This window comes from Drosophila arizonae, chromosome 3 (genome assembly GCF_054131065.1).
Source record: "Drosophila arizonae isolate 15081-1271.41 chromosome 3, UAZ_ARI_1.0, whole genome shotgun sequence".
NCBI classification, from domain to species: Eukaryota; Metazoa; Arthropoda; class Insecta; order Diptera; family Drosophilidae; genus Drosophila; species Drosophila arizonae.
In genome coordinates, this window is record NC_142923.1 from 28527674 (window position 1) to 28547454 (window position 19781).

The 19781-nt window shown below is 37.3% G+C and overlaps 1 protein-coding gene across 2 annotated transcripts in view; it reads left to right on the top strand.

The window, feature by feature from the left end:
• The first annotated feature begins 4733 nt into the window (after positions 1 to 4733).
• eya (eya transcriptional coactivator and phosphatase 2) overlaps positions 4734 to 19781 on the top strand; it is a 32614-nt gene continuing 17566 nt past the window's right edge. Inside the window, exons 1-2 of one of the 2 annotated variants that reach the window (XM_089463694.1) lie at positions 4745 to 4820; positions 5148 to 5269. In XM_089463694.1, coding sequence (XP_089319820.1) covers positions 5216 to 5269 — 54 coding nt within the window. In that variant the 5' untranslated portion in view covers positions 4745 to 4820; positions 5148 to 5215. Of the gene's footprint in view, positions 5270 to 19781 lie in introns of both variants that reach the window. The other variant, XM_018004742.2, reaches the window with a different exon arrangement.

Here is a 19781-nt window from a genome sequence, read left to right on the forward strand (position 1 = left end):
AAAAAAAAAACAATACAAGAAAACTTTTTATAATTTTATCAATAGATAAAAAAAGTGCTTATATATATTCTTCTCTTAGTGTTTTTAAAAATAAATAAATAAATAAGCAGATATACCTATAAAAAAGTGCTTGCTTTATAATAAAACTAATGAACAATAAAAATTTCAATATAAACTAACTTTAAAACTAAACTAACTATTGGTCTAATTGAAAAATGTTTAACTTTTTGTACCATCCAGAATTATTTAATTTTTTTCGTTTCGTAATTTTCGTACGTTTTCGTAATTTTTTTTAGTACTAATACAAAACAAATTTGTTTTTGCAACGCATATAATTATCGATAAATATCAATATATTCAAACTTGCCCTTCCCATTTAAGCTTTAGGTCAAGTGTAATTGACTTTTTTCTTTTACTAAAGAATTATGTTCTTATGTTATCCCTTAATTATCTGAAATATCTCTTTCTATCTATAGATATGATATAATGCTGTAACGGTGTTGTGTAAGAACAGCTAATTGCATTTATATCACTGAGCTTTCTATAACTGTAATAGTATATTTTTCCCATATACTCTCTTTATGACTGCAGAGCTTCACATCAATATCTTATATTTATTAAATGTAGATTTATATTTCATTTGAATACACAAATGATTCCTCCAGTTACTTACCAAAGAGGATTACCTCTCACCTAGCCTCAAGATTCAAGTCGAGAAGCCAAAATAGTTTTATAGAGGGTTGCTTGATTAACTGTGCCCCTTTCTTTAGCCATATTTTTGATAGGTTACTCTGCGAGTGCGGACCCTCAGCTCTTCGATACTCTCTTTTATTACATTTTAACTAGCTGAACCCTTGGCCCCAGCTGAAGCGACGCGTTGACTCATTTCAGTGTTTACTGTGTGTGAGCCATCGCCAGCTGGGTTTCCTTTTCTGTTTCCCCCATCCGACTTACTGTCAACTGGCGCTACAGCGAGCCGTTTGGCATAAATTATAAACGCACGGCGCCCAGCTCGGTCCGGCCAATGTAAACGGACTGCCATCCACGGAGTCTGTGTATCCCCTGTATCCCAGCGCCAACTTCAACTCCAGTTCCAGTTCCAGCCTCAGCCTCAGCCTCAGCCTCAGCCTCAGCCTCAGCCTCTGCATCAACTTCAACTTATTCCAGCGATTTTTAACGCGCACAGCGGGTGCCCATTGTCCGCGGCAGTTAAACAAGACGCTTTTCAGCTCGTAAAACACGGCACTGGATTTAGCTGGGTGTATTAATGCCTGTTCGCTGTTAAGAAGGGCATATTGGCTGTCTGCTATAAGAATCTCAGTTTAGTTTGAGAGAAAGGGTTAACCCTCATCAGTTTGTTTAATTAATTAAAATTTTTAATTACTTACTATTGATCTAAACTATATAAACTAGTGGGCCATGCATATTAAAGTCCTTCGATAAGTAAAATTGTTCATTGGAAATCTCGACATCATTTTAGGTCACCTCAGATGTTATAAAACTTTGAGCGGGTATTAGATAATCGTGTTACCCCATTTCATAATTCCAACTAACGTTTGATTAAACCGTGAATAAGGTATATGGGCTTTGTTTAAAGTGTGCCAGCATTTAGTTTGAAAGCTTAGTCAATAAAGTAAAACCAAAGAAATCTCTTAAAAATAAATCAGTAATCAGGATGTAACATGAATATATCTAGACATACATCTATATATTTTCAATGTACATTTTAATAATATATCCAGCAATCCCTCAACGTCCTTATTGATCTGTAAAGTCCAGATATATCTTTAAAAGAATTTATTATTAATTTATCTTCTCATTCTCGTTCATTTGCTGCTGTACTCTGAGCGAGTATTAGGCAGTCTATCACGCTCCACTCTGCTTTCATATTTGTTTTCTTTCTTTGGTATTTTGGTTAATAAAGTTATTGATTTGTGTTTAAGTGGCGTGGGTGAAACGCTTGGCCGGCAATGCTGTGGGTCCCCCTTTTGCGTCCTATAAGGAAAGGTGCCTCAGACCCCAACAGAAACCTCGACAACAACAACAACAAAAGCAAGAAGTAGAAATTAATGTGCCACATTTGTGGGCAATCTCTCTCGCATTTATCAGTTTATTTGTTTTATTAAATGCTGAGCTGCATTTTTGTGGAGGGCTTTAAGCTGACGCCTGTCAATTGCGACATGAGCAAGTCACGTAGAAAGGCCCAAGCCACAGCCACCCAAACCGGCCTCTCTGCGCCCGATTTGGGGCGTGGGCGGGCGGCGCGTTTAAGTAGCTTAAACAGACGCGGTGGTCCGAGGCATAACTTTGTCTAATGACTCGGAAATCCGTCACTAATAATAAAAGCCAAGGCTATAAAAGGCAGCGAGCATTTGAGACGTCAGTGCTCGATTCTCGTTCTTTACCTCTCTTTCTCGCTCCCTCTCTCTGCCTCCATTTTGCTCTCTTTCTCTGCCTCCGGCCAGTTGCAGCAGTTGCTGCTGCATTGGAGGGGGGGCTGACAGGGGCCCGGCTCAGCTCGACATTGAGCACGTGTGTCTCATAATCCTATTACCGCGAGAGCAGTTGTCGATTGTCGTTTCTCGATTTTATGAATGAACAACAACACTCGCTGCGAGCGCTGCACAGTCTGTGCCAAAAGTGCGCGACTTATGAGCTGCAATTAATCAACTCAATCCACTTGCGGGCAGCGCAAATATCCTTCAAGTGGAAATCGAGTCCAGGGTGATATTTGAATTTAGCCTAATCAGAGCAACTAAAGGATTATTTTTGAAGTCATCTTTATATATAAATTATTATATTTGTATATATGAATATATGTATTAACTAAAAATATCTATACACACTTATATACATGTGACGTGTTACTCTTCATACAGATTATTTTTTCGTGTATGTATCTAACCTCTATTGTCTTGTACTCTTAAATAAAATGTAAAACACAAAAGTTTTGTACACTGAAATTTTATTAAAAATAAAGTTTGCCAAAAAATTAAATTAAATAAAAGAGTACCAAACTTTTCAAACGTCCATTTATAGAACCACCTTTACAAAAAATCGGAATAAAAATTTTTGTTGTATAAAATTATATCTTAAAACTAAAAATTAATAGTATATATATTTATTAATCCTGTGTAAATATCTTAGGTATATTTACCTACATTATTCTTGTAGCTTAATTAATTTCACACTCAAAAAATTATTTAAAAAGAATTTAATATTTACAAAAAAAAAAATAATAAAATAAAACCACAATGCATGTTAAAACATAAGATCTAAATAGCTAGTTCTTGATCAAAACTTAAATAGCCGTTATTTTAAAGCCATTAAATACAACAGGTAAACCGAGCTAAAAGCCGTTTTTCATTTAAAATGAACTTAAAACTCACTTTGCAATCTTCGATTTATACAATATTTTCAAATATCATTACATTAGGCTACTAATAATAATAAGGTTTTTGCAATATCTAAAAATTAGCTAGATTAGCCTTCCAAAATTGAACTCTTCTCAATTTCAGTTAAGTTCACGAACTAGTTCTCGATTGCTTTCCAGGGCAATCACACTAATTACATCAACTTTAAATTGCTTTCTATTTGAACTTTAAATTCAATTCGATTATCGCCTGCAAGAAACTGGGCACGCCCACAAAAAAAAAAAAAAAAAAAAAAAAACACAGTCTGAGCACAACTCAGTTCGCTTTTTTTTATATTTGTTGCTCGCTCGTCATCTCCTTTTCATACGAATTCTTTTCAGGGGTGACCCCACGCATGCGCCTCGCGTCGCCCGCGAAGCTGCTGCGGGGGTTGCAGGAGTGATGTTTTGTTGTTCTTGTTGGTATTGTTAGTATTATTTTTTCAAAATGGCTGCTCAAATATTTGATTATCGTCTGGGCCCGAAGTTGGCGCTGTTGTTAAGCCTAACTGTTACTGTCGCAATTCATTGAATTTGCAGGGCTAATTAAACACGTTAACAACTGTCGCGATGCGTTGAAGCGTGCAGGGATAACTTTTATCCATTCGGGACGCCAGACGCCAGCAAAAAGCGCAATAAGAGCACAAAGAACAAGAAACACAACTTTGCACAGTCTGTTGCCCTGGTTCCGTTTCATCCGCTTGCCCAGAGCTAAAGACCAGCGGCTTGGTAACTGTCTATATATTGAAACTCCTATCTGCAGTAAGCCGCATCGTTTGCCTAATGTGAGTGGACAGTTTAGCTGGCGCCCAATCAAGTGTTTTCAAATTGGGTTAAGCGAGTGCCCCAAAAATGTATGAAATCAATAAGAAGAAGAACGAACGAACAGCAGCAGCAGTCCCTGCTGCAAGCACCGTTCGTGGAAGCGAAAGGCGCTTCCAGGAAGCCGCATTGAGTAGAGCTGCCCACTTGCTGCACAATTGCAAATGCCGTTAAGGCGATGCTAGCAGCGAGCGCAAGCAGCTGTCCTGGCGCCGCCCTAAATCAACAACAATAGCAACTCAGACAACACCAACAAAATGCGCTCAACTCAATTCACTCAAATGCTCGCGTGCAAGAGCGAGAGCGTGCGCATCAAAGGGCAAACGAGCAGGACAACAACAAGTTTTGAGTGCATTGAAGCTTCTTACATTGTTGTTGCTGCTGCTGGTGCTGTGTTGTAGTTGTTATTGTCGTTTTCGTCTGCCTCTCGCTGTTCGCCTCGTTTTCGTCGTTGTTGTCGTCGTCGTCGTTTGTTGGCTGCGCCGCAGCCGACGCTTTCCAATGGGCGATTGGGCAAATTCAGTTGACACTCAGCTTTATGTGACAATTCGTCGGGCGAGCGGACGACAGCTGAAACAATAAAACGGTAAAAGCTTTGTGCCGACGGCTATACAATAAGAGAGAATTAAAGTAGAAAAAGAAAGAGAAGCGCAATAAAAATAATAATAAATTCGCAGCGTTCAAATTAATTTGGCACAAACTAATTCGCCTAACGGAACTGCTCAATTAGCACTGGCAAAAAATGTATGATTAAGCGACGCGCGTGCAATAAAAAATATTGAAGGAAATTAACAAAATAATTATGCACACAAATTTGTAAAGTTTGTCAACACTTGTTCCGTTTTATATGCATTTGATAACACTCATTAAATTTAATTAATTGCCCGATTAAACGATCGTCATGTTTGCGCAGTCGCAGTGGGCTTGATAAGCAACAACAACAACAACAACGATAACAACAAAAACAGCAACACTTGGAATATGTTGTATAATGTGCCGTGTTATCAAAACTTTTCAACACTGGATTACTACAAGGTGAGCTTCGGATTCGAATCGCTGTTTTGTTATTAATTTGGAGTTGCTTCTCCTTTACCCGCCCGTTCGCTGCTCCCTTCCTTCCACATTCTCAGTCGAATGGGCAACGAATTATGTTTATCTGAGTTCCTCATCTGCTTATGTCACTTATCATAATAAAATACCATTTAATAGGGTTCTACGTACATTCGTTAGATCCTTTTAGTTGAAGAGAGAGAGGGCTACCTGGAGCTTTGATTATAGTATGAGGAATTTATGTTTTGATTTGTTTGCTAGTCGTGCAATAAATTATTTGTACTTTTATCTCATTGAATTTATTGCCTCGTCCAAATTATGGAATGGAGAAAGATTTAGTAACGAATATAATTTTTAATGCACCATTTATTTTGCAAAAGTTGAAGCTAAAATAAGACAAACTGGCAAATCCCGGATAATTGTAATCTGGATTAATCATAAGTATGTAAATTACATTTCAAATATTGTAGAAGATCGTACTTTTAATCAATTTTAATTGAATTTTTATTATTTAAAATTTCGAATAAGCTAGAAATTTTCAGTTTAAGTGCATTCAGTATTTTCATAAAATATTGGAATATCCAATATCAAAATGTTAATCAATATTCTCTATCTTTGGCAATTTCAAGTCGAGTATTCAATTTTCTTAGACCACACATATTGCATAATGCACAGATCTTCAGCTCTTAAGACTAACTTTTCAACTTTCCAACTTTTGCTTTAAGCCTTCAATACATTTGAAATTTTAATATCTTTTTCCACATGAACTGCGCGTAATTACAAGCCTTTAAACCTAGACCTAGATCGAGTTCTAGATGCGAGAGAGATAGCCTTCAGTGAGCTGTAAGAAATCAAAAAACAAAATGGGAAAAAGGCAGAGCAGAACTGCAAATCTTTGGCTACTGAACTGAACCCAAAAGAATTGAGCCTTTAAATACTTGGGCCAGACAAAGGGCCAAGAGACAGTAGTCAAAAGGGAATTTTCAGCTTAAAAAGGGCACACAACAAAATAAAAGGATCCTGTCGATCGAGTGAATCATTTGACCAGAAATAAAACCACAAAAGGCCATACAAAACGAATTCGAGTATGAGCGTGAATATGTGAGTGTGGATGTGGATGTGGATGTGAATGTGAATGTGAATTCAAATACCAGAAGGCAGTAGGTCAAAACGGAGTTACAGATATGTAGATAGATCAGTGTAGAAATCTTTGCTGCGTTGTTGATTCACTTTTGATTGACAGTTATTATGTGTACGCTCTCTCTCTATATTTCTCTATCTCTATCTCTTTCTCTTTTTTTTTTTTTTGTCTTTTGGCTTGCTATCCCTGTCAGTTGGTTGCCCGGACAGCCAGTCTCATTACTGTTAGCTTGTGCCACACCCCCAGCCGCCGCCTTTAGCTGGCGTAACTTGAGCGGAGTTGTTGGAGCAAAGCAATTTGCGCTGTTGTCGCTGTTGCTGCTGTTGCTGCTGCTGTCGCTGTTGTTGTTGTTGTTGCTGTTGCTATTGCTGTTGGCGTTGCCAGTCGAAACGGGCAAATAGCAAAAATACACTGCGAAAAATTGCATTAAAACGATTTTATTTAGTTTACGCACTGTATAAAATTGTGCAAATATCTTTTGTTTCGTAATTGCATTTGACTTAAATCTTGAAAACTTATTCGGAATGGAAACATAAATATATCTCAAAGTAGTAGATGTTAGATTTGATCTTGCATCGATATACTCTCATTCAAGAATATTATTAGTTTATGAATTTATTGTTTTATGAATTAAACGATCATCCAGCTCAGCTGCTATTCGATTGTAATTTATTATCTACATATGTATGTATATTAATAATTCAGATATTTTAATGAGTTTCTCCCTATATATGAGTACTATAATATTTTTATTTCAGTTTAGTTTCTCCAAATTCTCCTTGAAACTATTTACTGTGAGCAGCAACAAAATGGCGTCCATCGATGCGATTTTTTGGGGCGATGCTGGCAATGCTGCCTCTGCCGCTGCCTCTGCCTCTGCCTCTGTCGCTGCCAGCTCCGCCATTTTGTTTGTCTATTTGTCAATCTCATAAATGCAAATGCCAGAGCAACGCGAACGACGAGCTCTGCGGGCTGAGCACTCGTCCAGGCTGCTGCTGCTCCTGCTCCTGTTGAAGCCATTAGCAAATAATTTCAGCGAAATTTTTATTCAGCATTGTTGTGCTCAGACACACACACACACACACACACACACACACACACACTTGCACACACAGACAGACAAATGCCGACAGGATAATTTCATTGAAATTTGAGTCGTCAAAAGGAGCAGCAGCAGCAGCAGAGCAACGAGGCAAAATGTACAAAAGGACGCCCTGCAGATGCCTTGCGCTTTTCGTTTTTCGCTTTTCGTTGTTGTGCGCTACATGCGCGCCATTATAACAACAAACAATACAAACAGCAACAGCAGCAACAGCAGTAAGAGCAGGAGTAGGAGCAGGAGCAGGAGCAGGAGTCGGGATCAGGGGAGTGGTAGTATGAAAAGAGTGGGGGACAGGCATATATAGCTATATCTATAGCTGTAGCTGTTGTTGCCCCCGCAGCACTTGAACACTGCGGGTTTTTTAATTATACCCTGCAAGCACTCAAATTTATTTAAAAATGGGTATGTTGCGGTTGGGCAAGTGTGAGAAGCAAGCAGAAGATGCTGCAGAAGAATTAGAAAGTTATATATAATTTGATTTATATGAATTAGGATCAGGCAGCGCATGTAGACAAAAGATGTTGAAGTAGTGTCTTAAAATATCGATAAATATCAATTTGAGATGTTTCATTTAATATGATGCACGATAAATGATACACTATAATCTTTAAGACTTTATTCTGGTAAATCGTCAAATGTAATGTTTATTGTAATTTGCTATTCTAATACGATTATTTGCAATGTATCGATATATTTTTAATCGGCATATCTGATATATATATTTTTTAGAAACTCAAATAGATATTCCATTATAAATATACTTCTGTATAAATCATTAATAAGACAGCCTTTTCGATAAATAAGTACAATCGAGTTGCGAAATTCCTCAGTAATACTTGATCGATTAAGAAATCGTCTGTTTCGGCCAACTGTAAACTATATTATCTATATCAGATATTATGCATATGCCTGATGTATATTTATAGGTTATCCAAAATCGGAACAGGATATCTACTAGTCTAATGCTAACACTAAAATTACATTCGCTTGTTAATTTCATGTGCGCGTACTCTGCCCTTCGTTACAGCCACGCCCCTTTCGCACAGCATTTAAATGTTTTTTTTTTTATATATATTTTGTATGTTGTATGTTGTTGGTTTGGTGTATGGGGGAAAAGGAGAAGGAGAAGGAGAGCGTAATTATGGCAGGCTCGGCTTAATGTCCTGCGACAGTTTTACAGCATAATCTGCAATCTTTGCGCTCTTAAGCCGCTTTTTGTGCCTGGCATCGGGTCAAGGGTCGGCTTAAATGGCAAATGGTCTCGATGCTCTGCCGCTCATCGATGTATTTGCTGGGCGTGGCACAGGAAGTGCAGCCAGAGGCACGAGATGGCATCTTTGTACTTTGCACTACCTGTACTACAGCGAAAGAGATACCAACAGAGGAAGCGACAGAGCGAAAGAGAGGGAGAATGAGCTGGTCTCTCAAATGAACTTGTATGTTTGTTTACACGGCTCTAACTGTGTTTGTTTTTCCGCGTTGAAACTGAATTTCAGCAGTAGCAATAACAAAACTCTTAAATAAATAAATAATATGTGGGGCCAAAGCTCGGCAAAGACCGCCGTCATATGGGCACGGGCTGCAACTGCAAATGTGTGAGGATCAGGTTTACGTCCAATGTCATTTCACGGACTTGAGATCGTGCAAAGCGCTCTCTCAGCTGTTTCAAACTACGTTGATCTGCAAGTCTAGGTGTACAATTAGGAAAATGCTCAATCTGCAGAAATATATCTTTAAACAGATGATTTGCGGTCTTAAGAAAGGCTTTCTTCATAAATATATTGATTGGCTGCGACACTTTCTGCCTTTATTTATACCCTGAACCCATTGAAAATGAGAAATCAGGGTTTTTAATATGTGGGGTAACGTGAAAGCTCTTTAATATGTGTAATTTTGTTTAGTATCTCAACAAATGTATACAAATTGTATCTTTTTTCTTAGAAATATCATCCATCTATTGTTATAAAGTTTTATTGTTATAAAGATTTATTTATTAAAATTAATCTTTGCAATTTCGTTTTATTCTCTATTTAATAAAGATTATAATTAGTTAGAAATGAAGTTCATCATAACAAAATGCCCAATATGTTGCAATCATTATCATTCATTCTGGTATTCCGATCAAAGTTTATTAGAATAAATACTTAAATGCTAAATACTTAAAGTCATTCAAAACCTAGCCAACTAGATTTAGATTTATAAATGTTATATCTACACATAGACATATTCAAATTTTTTGAAAACAAAAGGAGTGATAATGCTATAAGCCAAGCAAAATTGATGTTCAGAGACTCATGTATATCTTCTCGTCCACTCACAAATGCTTCCTAAGAGGCTTATTTACTTAATTGCAGAAACATATTAAATGTTGTATATATATACATAATATATCTAGTTAAAAACATTTAGAAATTTTTAAAATTTGTCTTAGTAGTATTCAGAAACTACCTTACTTTTTCTCTGAATATGTTGATATTGTGAGCTACAAATACTATTTCAATACAATAGATAGCATTGCATATTAAATTAAGTGATATCTCGTATCCTTTTTATATTTCTTACATTAAACTTTACGCATATTTTCGAAAATATTTAAATAAATCATTTTTGACTCAATTTTACTTTTGCACCCTCTTCTGTTACTTGTTTTGTGCATATCGCACCCCTACTTGCGACATTATGCGGCTTATCAGACGTGAGCTGACGTCATGTTTGCTTTAAGGAAAACCACAAAATATATGCAATAAATTAGCATTCGAGTTACTTGGATTACACAGAATGCAACGTGACAGCCACTCAAATGCCACTCATTCGTCGCCAGGGAGAGTTCCTGCCGCTCATGTCCATGTACTGTTGTATATGCTATGAGGACCTTCCGCTTGGAGGCATTTGCTTTGTTCGTTCCATTGTCCTGTTGCTGTGGCTCGTAATCCGGTCGAGCTTAGCCCATTATCCTGCTTTATGTCGCCTGTCAGGCGTGGCAGGCCGTAGAAATTAGAGCAACCTGCTCGGATGCTGCATCTGCATCTGCACCTGAGTGGTTTGTTTTCGTTAGATTTTAGCCCTAATACCCGCTAATGATTGCAAATATTTGGCCAGTCGAGGATTTGCGTACCTCTGACTCAGCCGGCAGTTGTTCTAAATTTAAAAGACAGCCCCGAAAATAGACCAGATCGAGAATGGAATAGACCATTAGACAAGTCGTGTCGTGGGTCTGCGCAAAATCAATTGTCACATTCGACAGCATATTTTGAGCAGTACCTGTGCGATCTATAGATAGCTGCAATGGCCGCTATTTTTATATACTTTCCGGATTTTCATCCAAAAAAATTTTAAATAGATCTGGCTGAAAGTGTCCGTTGACGCAACGGCTAGGCCAGACACTAATGGGTATTTCATTGATGAAACTTTTTGCTGAGTGTCTTAGAATAGCCGAAGGAGTCCATCCAATACTACGAACTAGAACTACGACACGAAAGTTTCGTCTTGTATTTCATTGATGAAACCCAGAGTAGAATGAATATGCGATTTCGCTGGATAAATAAAAAAGTATTTCAGTATTCGAGACGACAGACTTACAAATAAAAGTTCTTTGGGCGTCAACATTTTAAAAGAATATTAGAATTTTTGACTGGGTCACGAAGTTATAGAGTAGTATGGTATATTGGTGGAGTATATTGACTTGGTCCATGTATCTACAGCATCATGAGACTCTTGTCTTGAGATCAGTTAAATGTGTTGCATTATCTTAAGTAAGCCCCTAAAATTCCCAAGTAGATGCAGTTGATATACATATGCCTAATAGCTTATTGAGTTTAAATTGTTTAATAGCTGGGATTAACAACAGTGATATCCTGAGTTATCGAGCTTCCTATAATTCGAAAATAAGAGCATTTGAAAAAATTGATATTTGTTTTTTGTCATCTACGAATATCAATCGCTTAGAGATTTTTACTTATGCATGAGTATGTTCCTTTTAATATTGTAGTTTGATACACAAAGTCTCCTTCATAATAATACTTAATTATGATAAATATCGCTATAATAATAATAATATCTTATTATATTGAAGGATACGCAATCTGTGAATTACATCACAAGATCAGTTCTCCTACTTTCGTTTGTATTTCCAGTAGACAATCAAATGAATTAATTGCTTTCCCATTAGATTCTACTTTTCCCACTTAAAACATTAATTTTGTTAGTCAGGTACCTATATATTTAACTATAGGTATATACCCATCTATAGTATATATAGTCTATAAAGTTGAGGAACAATCTATAGTTCTCCACAAGGAACGCATCTATATGACTTTTGATCGACACGCCGCGATACGCAACTGTCACATCAAAAGCGCGCATATTTACAACGCACCGATAATTGGTGCTTGGTCAGGGAAGGGGCTTGGTTGGGTAAGAGATAGGTATGGGGTATCGAGCAGTGGGGTTGGGGGCTGCCTCTCCGCTTACAGCAATTCTCGTTAAAGCGGAACAACAGAAAAACTATATATACTAGAGAATATGTAGAAAATGGGAACTAAACAAATGAGCTAAAGTACGACGAAATGAACTTGTCATAATTATTTGACAGTTGGCTTGATGATGATGATGGTCATGATCATGATGGGGGTGATGATGATGAAGCTGCTGGCTGTTGGCTGTTCGGTATATAATTCCAGTTGCCTTCTTGGAAAACATGGTGCGGCACTTTGCTCGCAGTTGATGTAAAACATTTTGTTGCCAAGTCAGGAATTTGACATGCGCATGCCACCCGGCCAAGGGTATATCTACCCCATTTGGCCCCATATCTACCCCGTATAATGGTGTCTCTGCGGCTCGGCACTTTGATTTTGCTCGACAGTGTCGCGGCGCGGGGCAACGAGGTCAAGTGGAGAGCAGATTGTGAAAACAAAACGCATTCGACGTTTGTGCCTCATTTCCGGTTCAATCAGGTAGAGTTGTGGTACGCCGATCACGGAACCAGCTCAATAGTTCAGAGACTGGAGACTGAGACATTATGTATGATTAGTGAAGTATTATAAAATAGTGAGTTATAGGAGCTGCTGTTGGAAGTAAAATGAACGACTCTAGGAATCACAAGGCACAAATCATAGAATATAAGAGCTAACTGAATCATAGAAATATGGTTCAGTAGAAAGACAAGCTGTGAGCTGATGAAAGTTTGAAATAATTGAGCTTGTTCAAAACCTCTTAAAATCTGTAGTCAGGAATTTGAAAAAGAACTGAATGAATGATAGAGTTAAGTAAATTTTAATTCGGTTCAATTGAACTAGTGTCTAAACTATTTATTGCACTGAAGCACCAAGAAGTTAAGTTATCTCTGGGTTTACTTAGGTGTGGCTGATGTCACTCTGAAGGCGCAGACAGGCTGTCAGGCCAGCTGGTGCTCGAGTGGAGCGGCATGCAACCCTTCCGCCCTGCCAACGCTTCTCCCTCCTTAGCTGCTTGCAATTAAGCGGCTCGCGAGTTTTTCGAGACAAATTTGTCGGCAATCAGCGTGCGACCTTTGACTTGTCTGCGATCGCATTGCTCGTTAGCAGTCGTGACAGTTTATCTTAAATTCTATTTCTCCTGTTATTTCTTTCTATTTTTCATAATAATTTTTACCACGAAATGGCCGACCCAGCCTGCCCCTAACGTCGATTTTCCGGACACTCCGCATAAAATATCAAATTTCGTGCTGCACATTTTTCCTTCGAGGCTTCGCTCGCCCTGGGAAACGGAAAAACTGCATCGCGGGTCGCACAATTGGCAGCCAAAATGCCAGCAACAACAGCAAATCATTTACAGCACTCGCATTTTGCTGCCCATTGATTGGCGCGGAGGCTGAAACCCCGAAATTCGATAGTTCTTCGATCGCTCCCTAAAATTCTATAAAAAGGCATTTCTATATACGTTATATATGTATGAAATCTGCGCACCTGTTCACACGGCAAAAACTTAGGCTGGCTTGGAAAACTTGTGCTCGCCAGCAACAGTTGAGTTATGCTCATTGAATACTCTGCTGAAAAGAGTATTTGCAGTTGGATAGAAAGTATTACTATTTTCCTAATATTGATAATTATCGATTGTTATTATTATCTACTAGTATTACATAAAAACTTTAATGATTTTCAAACCAATTTAAGGTCATATAATTCGTTTTGCCTGTCTTTCTCCAGATTCTTTCAGTATATTTTGTGCTTACTCAATTCATCTTCTGTTTCAAGTTCCATTCTCTGATATTTTAGATACACGATATTGCAATTAAATACATTATAATTACCTATCTGATATTTATTTGCTCGTTTATATCTTCCTTTAGTATAAAGGAGAGCAGCTGCTAATTTACATATATAATTATCATATAATATAAATATATATTAAATACTATATTCCTGGCTCCATCAATGATGATTCCATCTAAATATATGAAAAATTCATTTACTAACTTCAAACTCACTTGGTTTTTAAAATCGATATAAATCGATAAGCCAGTATAATTTTGTAGGTATTGTTAAAATTTTAGTATAACTGAGCTTCATACATTATACATTCATATTCGTAATTTATAATTAAATACTCCTAGTGCATTTGCGTACAGCATATCTACAAGTCGTGCACGCCCACTTGTTATCTGCCGCTGTCCTTTTTTTTTTTTGGCATGCTTGTAATGGGATATGGGATGGCCCAACAGCGGCCTTGCGATTTAAGTAATTAAGTCTAACGGAAATAATCAACTATTTCTATTTCTATTTATACCTATATACATATATATTTCTATATATATACATATATAGTGTATTCTTGCGGCACAGCCCGATTTAATGTGGCCAAGGTCTGTGCTGAAACCGATCCCACGAAGCGCTAGGGTTGCCTCGAGAGTCGCGTAATTGATAGCGACGACGACGACCATTTGTGGTATTAGATTGCCAATTCGAGTTGGCACAGTTTGTGCTACAGTCTGCTTTCAATAAAGAGAATCACATGTGACGAATTGAAGCAACTTGCTCTGCTCCAGTCTGGCAACAGCAGAAATAAACAATCTATCTGTTAGTTATTCCAGGTGTATCTACGATAAGAAGAGCTTTGCAGTAGCGATAATCCTTGAATGATTCTCTGAATAGATGTTAGCATAATGAAGAGCATTCACAGAGAGAGAAAAAGAGAGAGAGAGAGAGCGAAATAGATAGAGAGAGAGAGAGAGAGAGAGAGAGAGAGAGAGAGAGAGAGAGAGAGATAGAGAGAGAGAGAGAGCTGTTACAGAGTTTTCGATTCCAATTTCAAATCTTCACTCACTATGAGTACAGTACCTTCAAGTCTTAGTTCCGATGTTACGTAATTAATCGAAAAAATTGGTTTGGTATTCAAAACTTATGGTTTTGTCGTTATAACCGGATTCTACTGTAGTATATTATATACGTTCAACTTTAATAGCATATATTGTCAATCTTATTCGCCTTCATCTTGCATTTTTCAAAGTTTTTATATTCTACTACCAATATCAAACTCTATACTTTCTTATATCTGACAGTTGTGGACACTTTTATTCCTATATTTTGAAATATATGTTGGCATAAATCTCTATAAATCCTTGAATCTTCTTGCTCATTGTTTAGCTAATTGCATAACTGCAAGAACGCAATTTATTTTCCTGCTTTTTTTTTCCCTATTTTGTCGCCGTTTTCTGAACTATTAAAGTTTTTGAAAATTGCAAGAAATCATTTTCAATATTTCTCTGATTTTGCCTTCACATCCTATAAAGGGTTAAGATTTGCGTGTGGAGGGTTTACGATATGTTAAGAGTCATATCCAAGGGTTGTTCTCTACTTTGCCAATCATGTTTTTAATTAGCAAACAAAGAATCCGATTTCATGCAATAATTTGTAAAAAAATGTATTGATTTTTTTCAAAAAAAAAAAAAAAAAAAAAAAAAAAAGAAATATTTGCGCAGTGAACCTTGACCGTGACATCTTGAGAATAGGTCAACATTGTTGTTTAATTAGAGGACAATAGCTGTCAATGGCTTGTCGGAAAAGCTGGCGTGCTCTCACGGGGGGTTGGTGAACGCCATGAGGCAAGATTGAGTTTGAGTTCCAGCTGTGAGTGTGAAAAAAAAAAAAAACAAAGAAAGAAACTTGATAAATATTTTTCAACTTAATAAATAGCACATATCATTATTTCTTAGTTCTACATTGCCAAATGTAACCTGAAAGGAGCGCCTTCAATTGCTGCAATTTTAATGTTCTTAAGCAATTTAAAATACTTTTTAACATTTTGTTCGTTTTAAGATCAAGAGTCTCCAAGTTATAAGTAAACCAAGCATACATATCATATATTCTTTTAAAAATTTACTTACTAACTTAGTTCAATGGCTCACGATTTATTTCTATTGAAAAATTATGAAACCTCTCGGTAGCTCAATCGAATATGTCGGTTCAAAAGAACAACTCTTTCATGTACACTGTAAAAAACGAATCATACACGAGTCACGAATCGTGGCTGATTAGCTAACTGAGCGGAACTATTATTGCTCGCCGATCACCATAAGAGTTCAGTAGTTCCTGTTCACGTTAACTTATTGTTAACAGGAGAGCCCAACGCATAGCAAAATATCTATGTACACAAATCTTATCGCAGTCAATCTTAATGACTACTTAAAGCCACTCCGCCCCCTTGGAGAGTGCGCCCCTGGGCCAACAGGGGCTGAAGTGCGATTGAAGCAGCTGTTGGCACTTGGACTTTAATTGAGGCCCAGGGGTGCCATCTATATAAAAACCTCAACAATAATAAGTGTTAATAATTGTGTGTGTGGAGTGTTGAGTGTGTTTTTGTCGTAGGCTGTTTGTGAGCTGACACGCCCTACCGCCCTGCCGCCCCCTCCCCCTCCCCAGCCAATACTCGGCTACAATTTCAGTATACTTTCGCGAAAGTCAGAGCGTAACATGGATAGGATTACCACACAGCATCCACAAATACCCCCTGGGATAACGGACTCCGGTCCTTGGACTCTGGACCCTGGACCCTTCTTCACTGAGCCCACAAAAAATGATTTGTTGTTGTAACTGGGCAACTTTACAAATTCAATTTGTCAGCGATGCTCGCAACGAGTCGAAGCGCGTCGCGTCGAGGGGTTGTTTTCTCTCCAGCTTTTTTATTCCAGTGTGCGTTGGCAAATTAAATTTCATAGGCCTGGCAACAGCTTAACAACAACAACAACAACAACAGCAGCGAGTGAAAACATATGCTGCCTACTTGCGGGCGGTGGCGCCTGGTGCTGGTGTTCCCTGTACGGTGTACACACGCGCAGGGCTGCATTTGATTAGAGCCGCTCGCCCAGGCGTGACTATTTAATTTGCTGTTGCTGTTGTTGTTGTTGTTGTAGCGTGTTTGACACGCGCAAGTCGAGAGCGCATAATTAAATTAATTAGAGAGTCGTTCCCACAGGTAAAACAAGCCACACGCTCAACCTGCTATGGATATGCAGCCAGACATGACAAATACCCTGTAATTAAGTTGTCAATATAAATTGTTTTGCTAATCGAACTATAAGGTATTTTAATTATGTAAATATTGATACATATTTTTTTTTGCGCTAAAAATTAGTTTTCTGTATGAAATTCTGTTTTTATTTATTAATCTGACATAACTTGACTGAAAGTATTTCGTTTCAATAAAATCAATATGTAATATGAATAAGAAAGTATTAAATATTTTACTTATTATTAAATATTTAACTTAGTGTAATTCATTGATATTTTATGATATTAATAATTATTTAAACATATCCTTCACATTGTCCTAGAACTAATTCATTGACTCGTCATTTTTCTCTCACACTGTCAATCTACCCGCCTTACCAACTCCGTGCAGGGTATAGCAACCTGCTTGGCTCATCTTCACCCCTCGGTGGGCTTTGGCATTATGCGGCGGGCGTGCTCATCGGTTTTGATGCCTATGCCAAGTGACAGCTGACACACTTCGCTGCCGAGCTCTCCAGTTCTCTGGCTCTTTAGCTTTACGGCTCGCGTTCTCTCGGGCTCTACGTGGGTGGCAAGTTGTCCGGGCAACTGGGCATCCGGGTGGCTGTTGTGTCCGTGGCGGCTTTTAATAAAAATTCCTGACCAATGTTTGTGTTTCTCTGAGGTCACCATGGCAATGCAGCTCTTCACGCTCTCCACCTCTCCCCACTCCACTCTCCACCTCTCTTACGCTGTCTCTTGGCTTTGCCCCCTGCCTCTCCGCCGTAGCTATTGCAGTTGCCGATTGGCGCGTGCCTCAAACACAAACACGGGTTCCGCATAATTTTCATCGGAATGAAAGCATAAACGAGGCGTTCCACTGGCAACCCCGGTGGTCATTCATTCCAGAGAGACTCGCAAGTGTGAATCTCGGCTCCCCTTTAGCCCGAGCCCCAGCTGTGGGGCCCGTCCTCGCTCTGATAAAGCGCAAAATGCAATTTCTGGCACGGTTTATTTTCGGTACGTCTCAGAGGGTCCGCGCAAATAGTCCAAGTCATTGTTTCGCTTCCATTTGATTCATAAAAAAAGAACTACTGGCACATAAATATTTTGTTTTTATTATTTATGCACTTCCAAGTTCAGCAGCCTCAAGACCTGCTTTTATAGCATATTAGTTTATACGAGTTTCTGCTTTGAAATCTTACAACAAAAATAGTTTTATTTTTCTTCTCTCGAATATATCAAAGACGCAACTGCAGCTCCATAAAGCCTATGAATTGCATTTTGAAAAATTCACTTCTAATTCTATGTCCCCTTCATAATGGGGAAAAACTCAAGGAGGTCCATTACACATATAATTTTTATATGTATACGATTTTTATGAGCACTATAAGCCTTTCAATTATTTGTCCCATGTTTAGTCTCAATTTACATTGTTAAAACTAAGAATTCATTTGAAACTTTATTTAATAGACTGTTTTGGAATCCCAAACGCTACATCCGATATCTTTTATAAACGATATTTTTATTAGAGCATTCGATTGATGATACTAATATGATGAATGCTTCCCAAATTTGCATTTTTATTTAATGCTTGTCTTCTCCTTACGTTTATTGTTGTTGATTCGTCTTCTCTTAAATATGAATATTATAAGGGATTTATAAATTTACAGAAAAATGTAAATTCATTTTTATTTATTTATTTATTTTTTTTTTTGTTTTATTATAAACTAAATTTATTTCAATTTTTTTTCTTTTCAAATATTTTATTTATTTAATTCACACATAACAGAATTATGCGTTTATTATAGTTCATAAGGTATTAACAATATTAAACAGAGTATTGAGAAATGATTCAACTTAAACAATTTCTACGCACTGGGATTACTTAAACTTCTTTTGATTACCAGCGTGTACATCGTTAACATATCAATGTACTGAAACTATATTATTCTTCATCGCGCGTTGTCATCCTGTTGCGATTGTTAAACAGTCTTCTCATGCAACTTTGCATATGTATATAGTAATACAATATACTAATCCAAAATGCATTTATTAAAGATTTTATGTCAAACTTGATTTTTATTGACTCAACTGTGACTCCTGCCCTATGAGCAATAGCTTAGTTTCCTAATAATTATATAAATAGCTTCATAAAAGTGAAGACTGCATGGATTATGAGTAATATCTTAATTAATAATAAATTGTAATATTTTTTACCTAAATGTATGTGTTCATATGTATGAAAGATGGAATTAATATTCCAATATATCTTCATAGATCTATGTATTTGTAACAAATTCTATTTTCTTTCTAATGTGTCTTGTGCTCGAAAAAAAAAATTTTTTGTTTTTCTATTAAGCTAAAATATTTGTTCCATTTTGTTAATTTTTAATGCAAAATTAATTAATTTATTTTTAGAAATTTTCTTGCTAATTATAAAGGCAACGTTTTATTTCCACTGCGCTAATATGAAAACATTTATGAAAATCAGTTTTGTGTTTTTCTTTTGGTTTTGCTTTTTGGCATGAAAAACGTTCAGGAATTGGCCAATTAGGCGATTGCGGTTAACAAATTCGATTTCCATGAGAAATTGTGCAAACAAAATATTGCAATTTGTTTGGGTTGTTGTTAGCGGAAGTGCATGACACACTTCGTCGGACGTAGCGCACTTTTAACCCAACGATGGGCCGCAGGGTTTACTTTTAGCTGCTCGATTGCTGACTCGACGCGAATGGAATCGATTCGAGTCGGGCATTAAATATGCCTTAATCGGTTTAGCACGATCGTGAG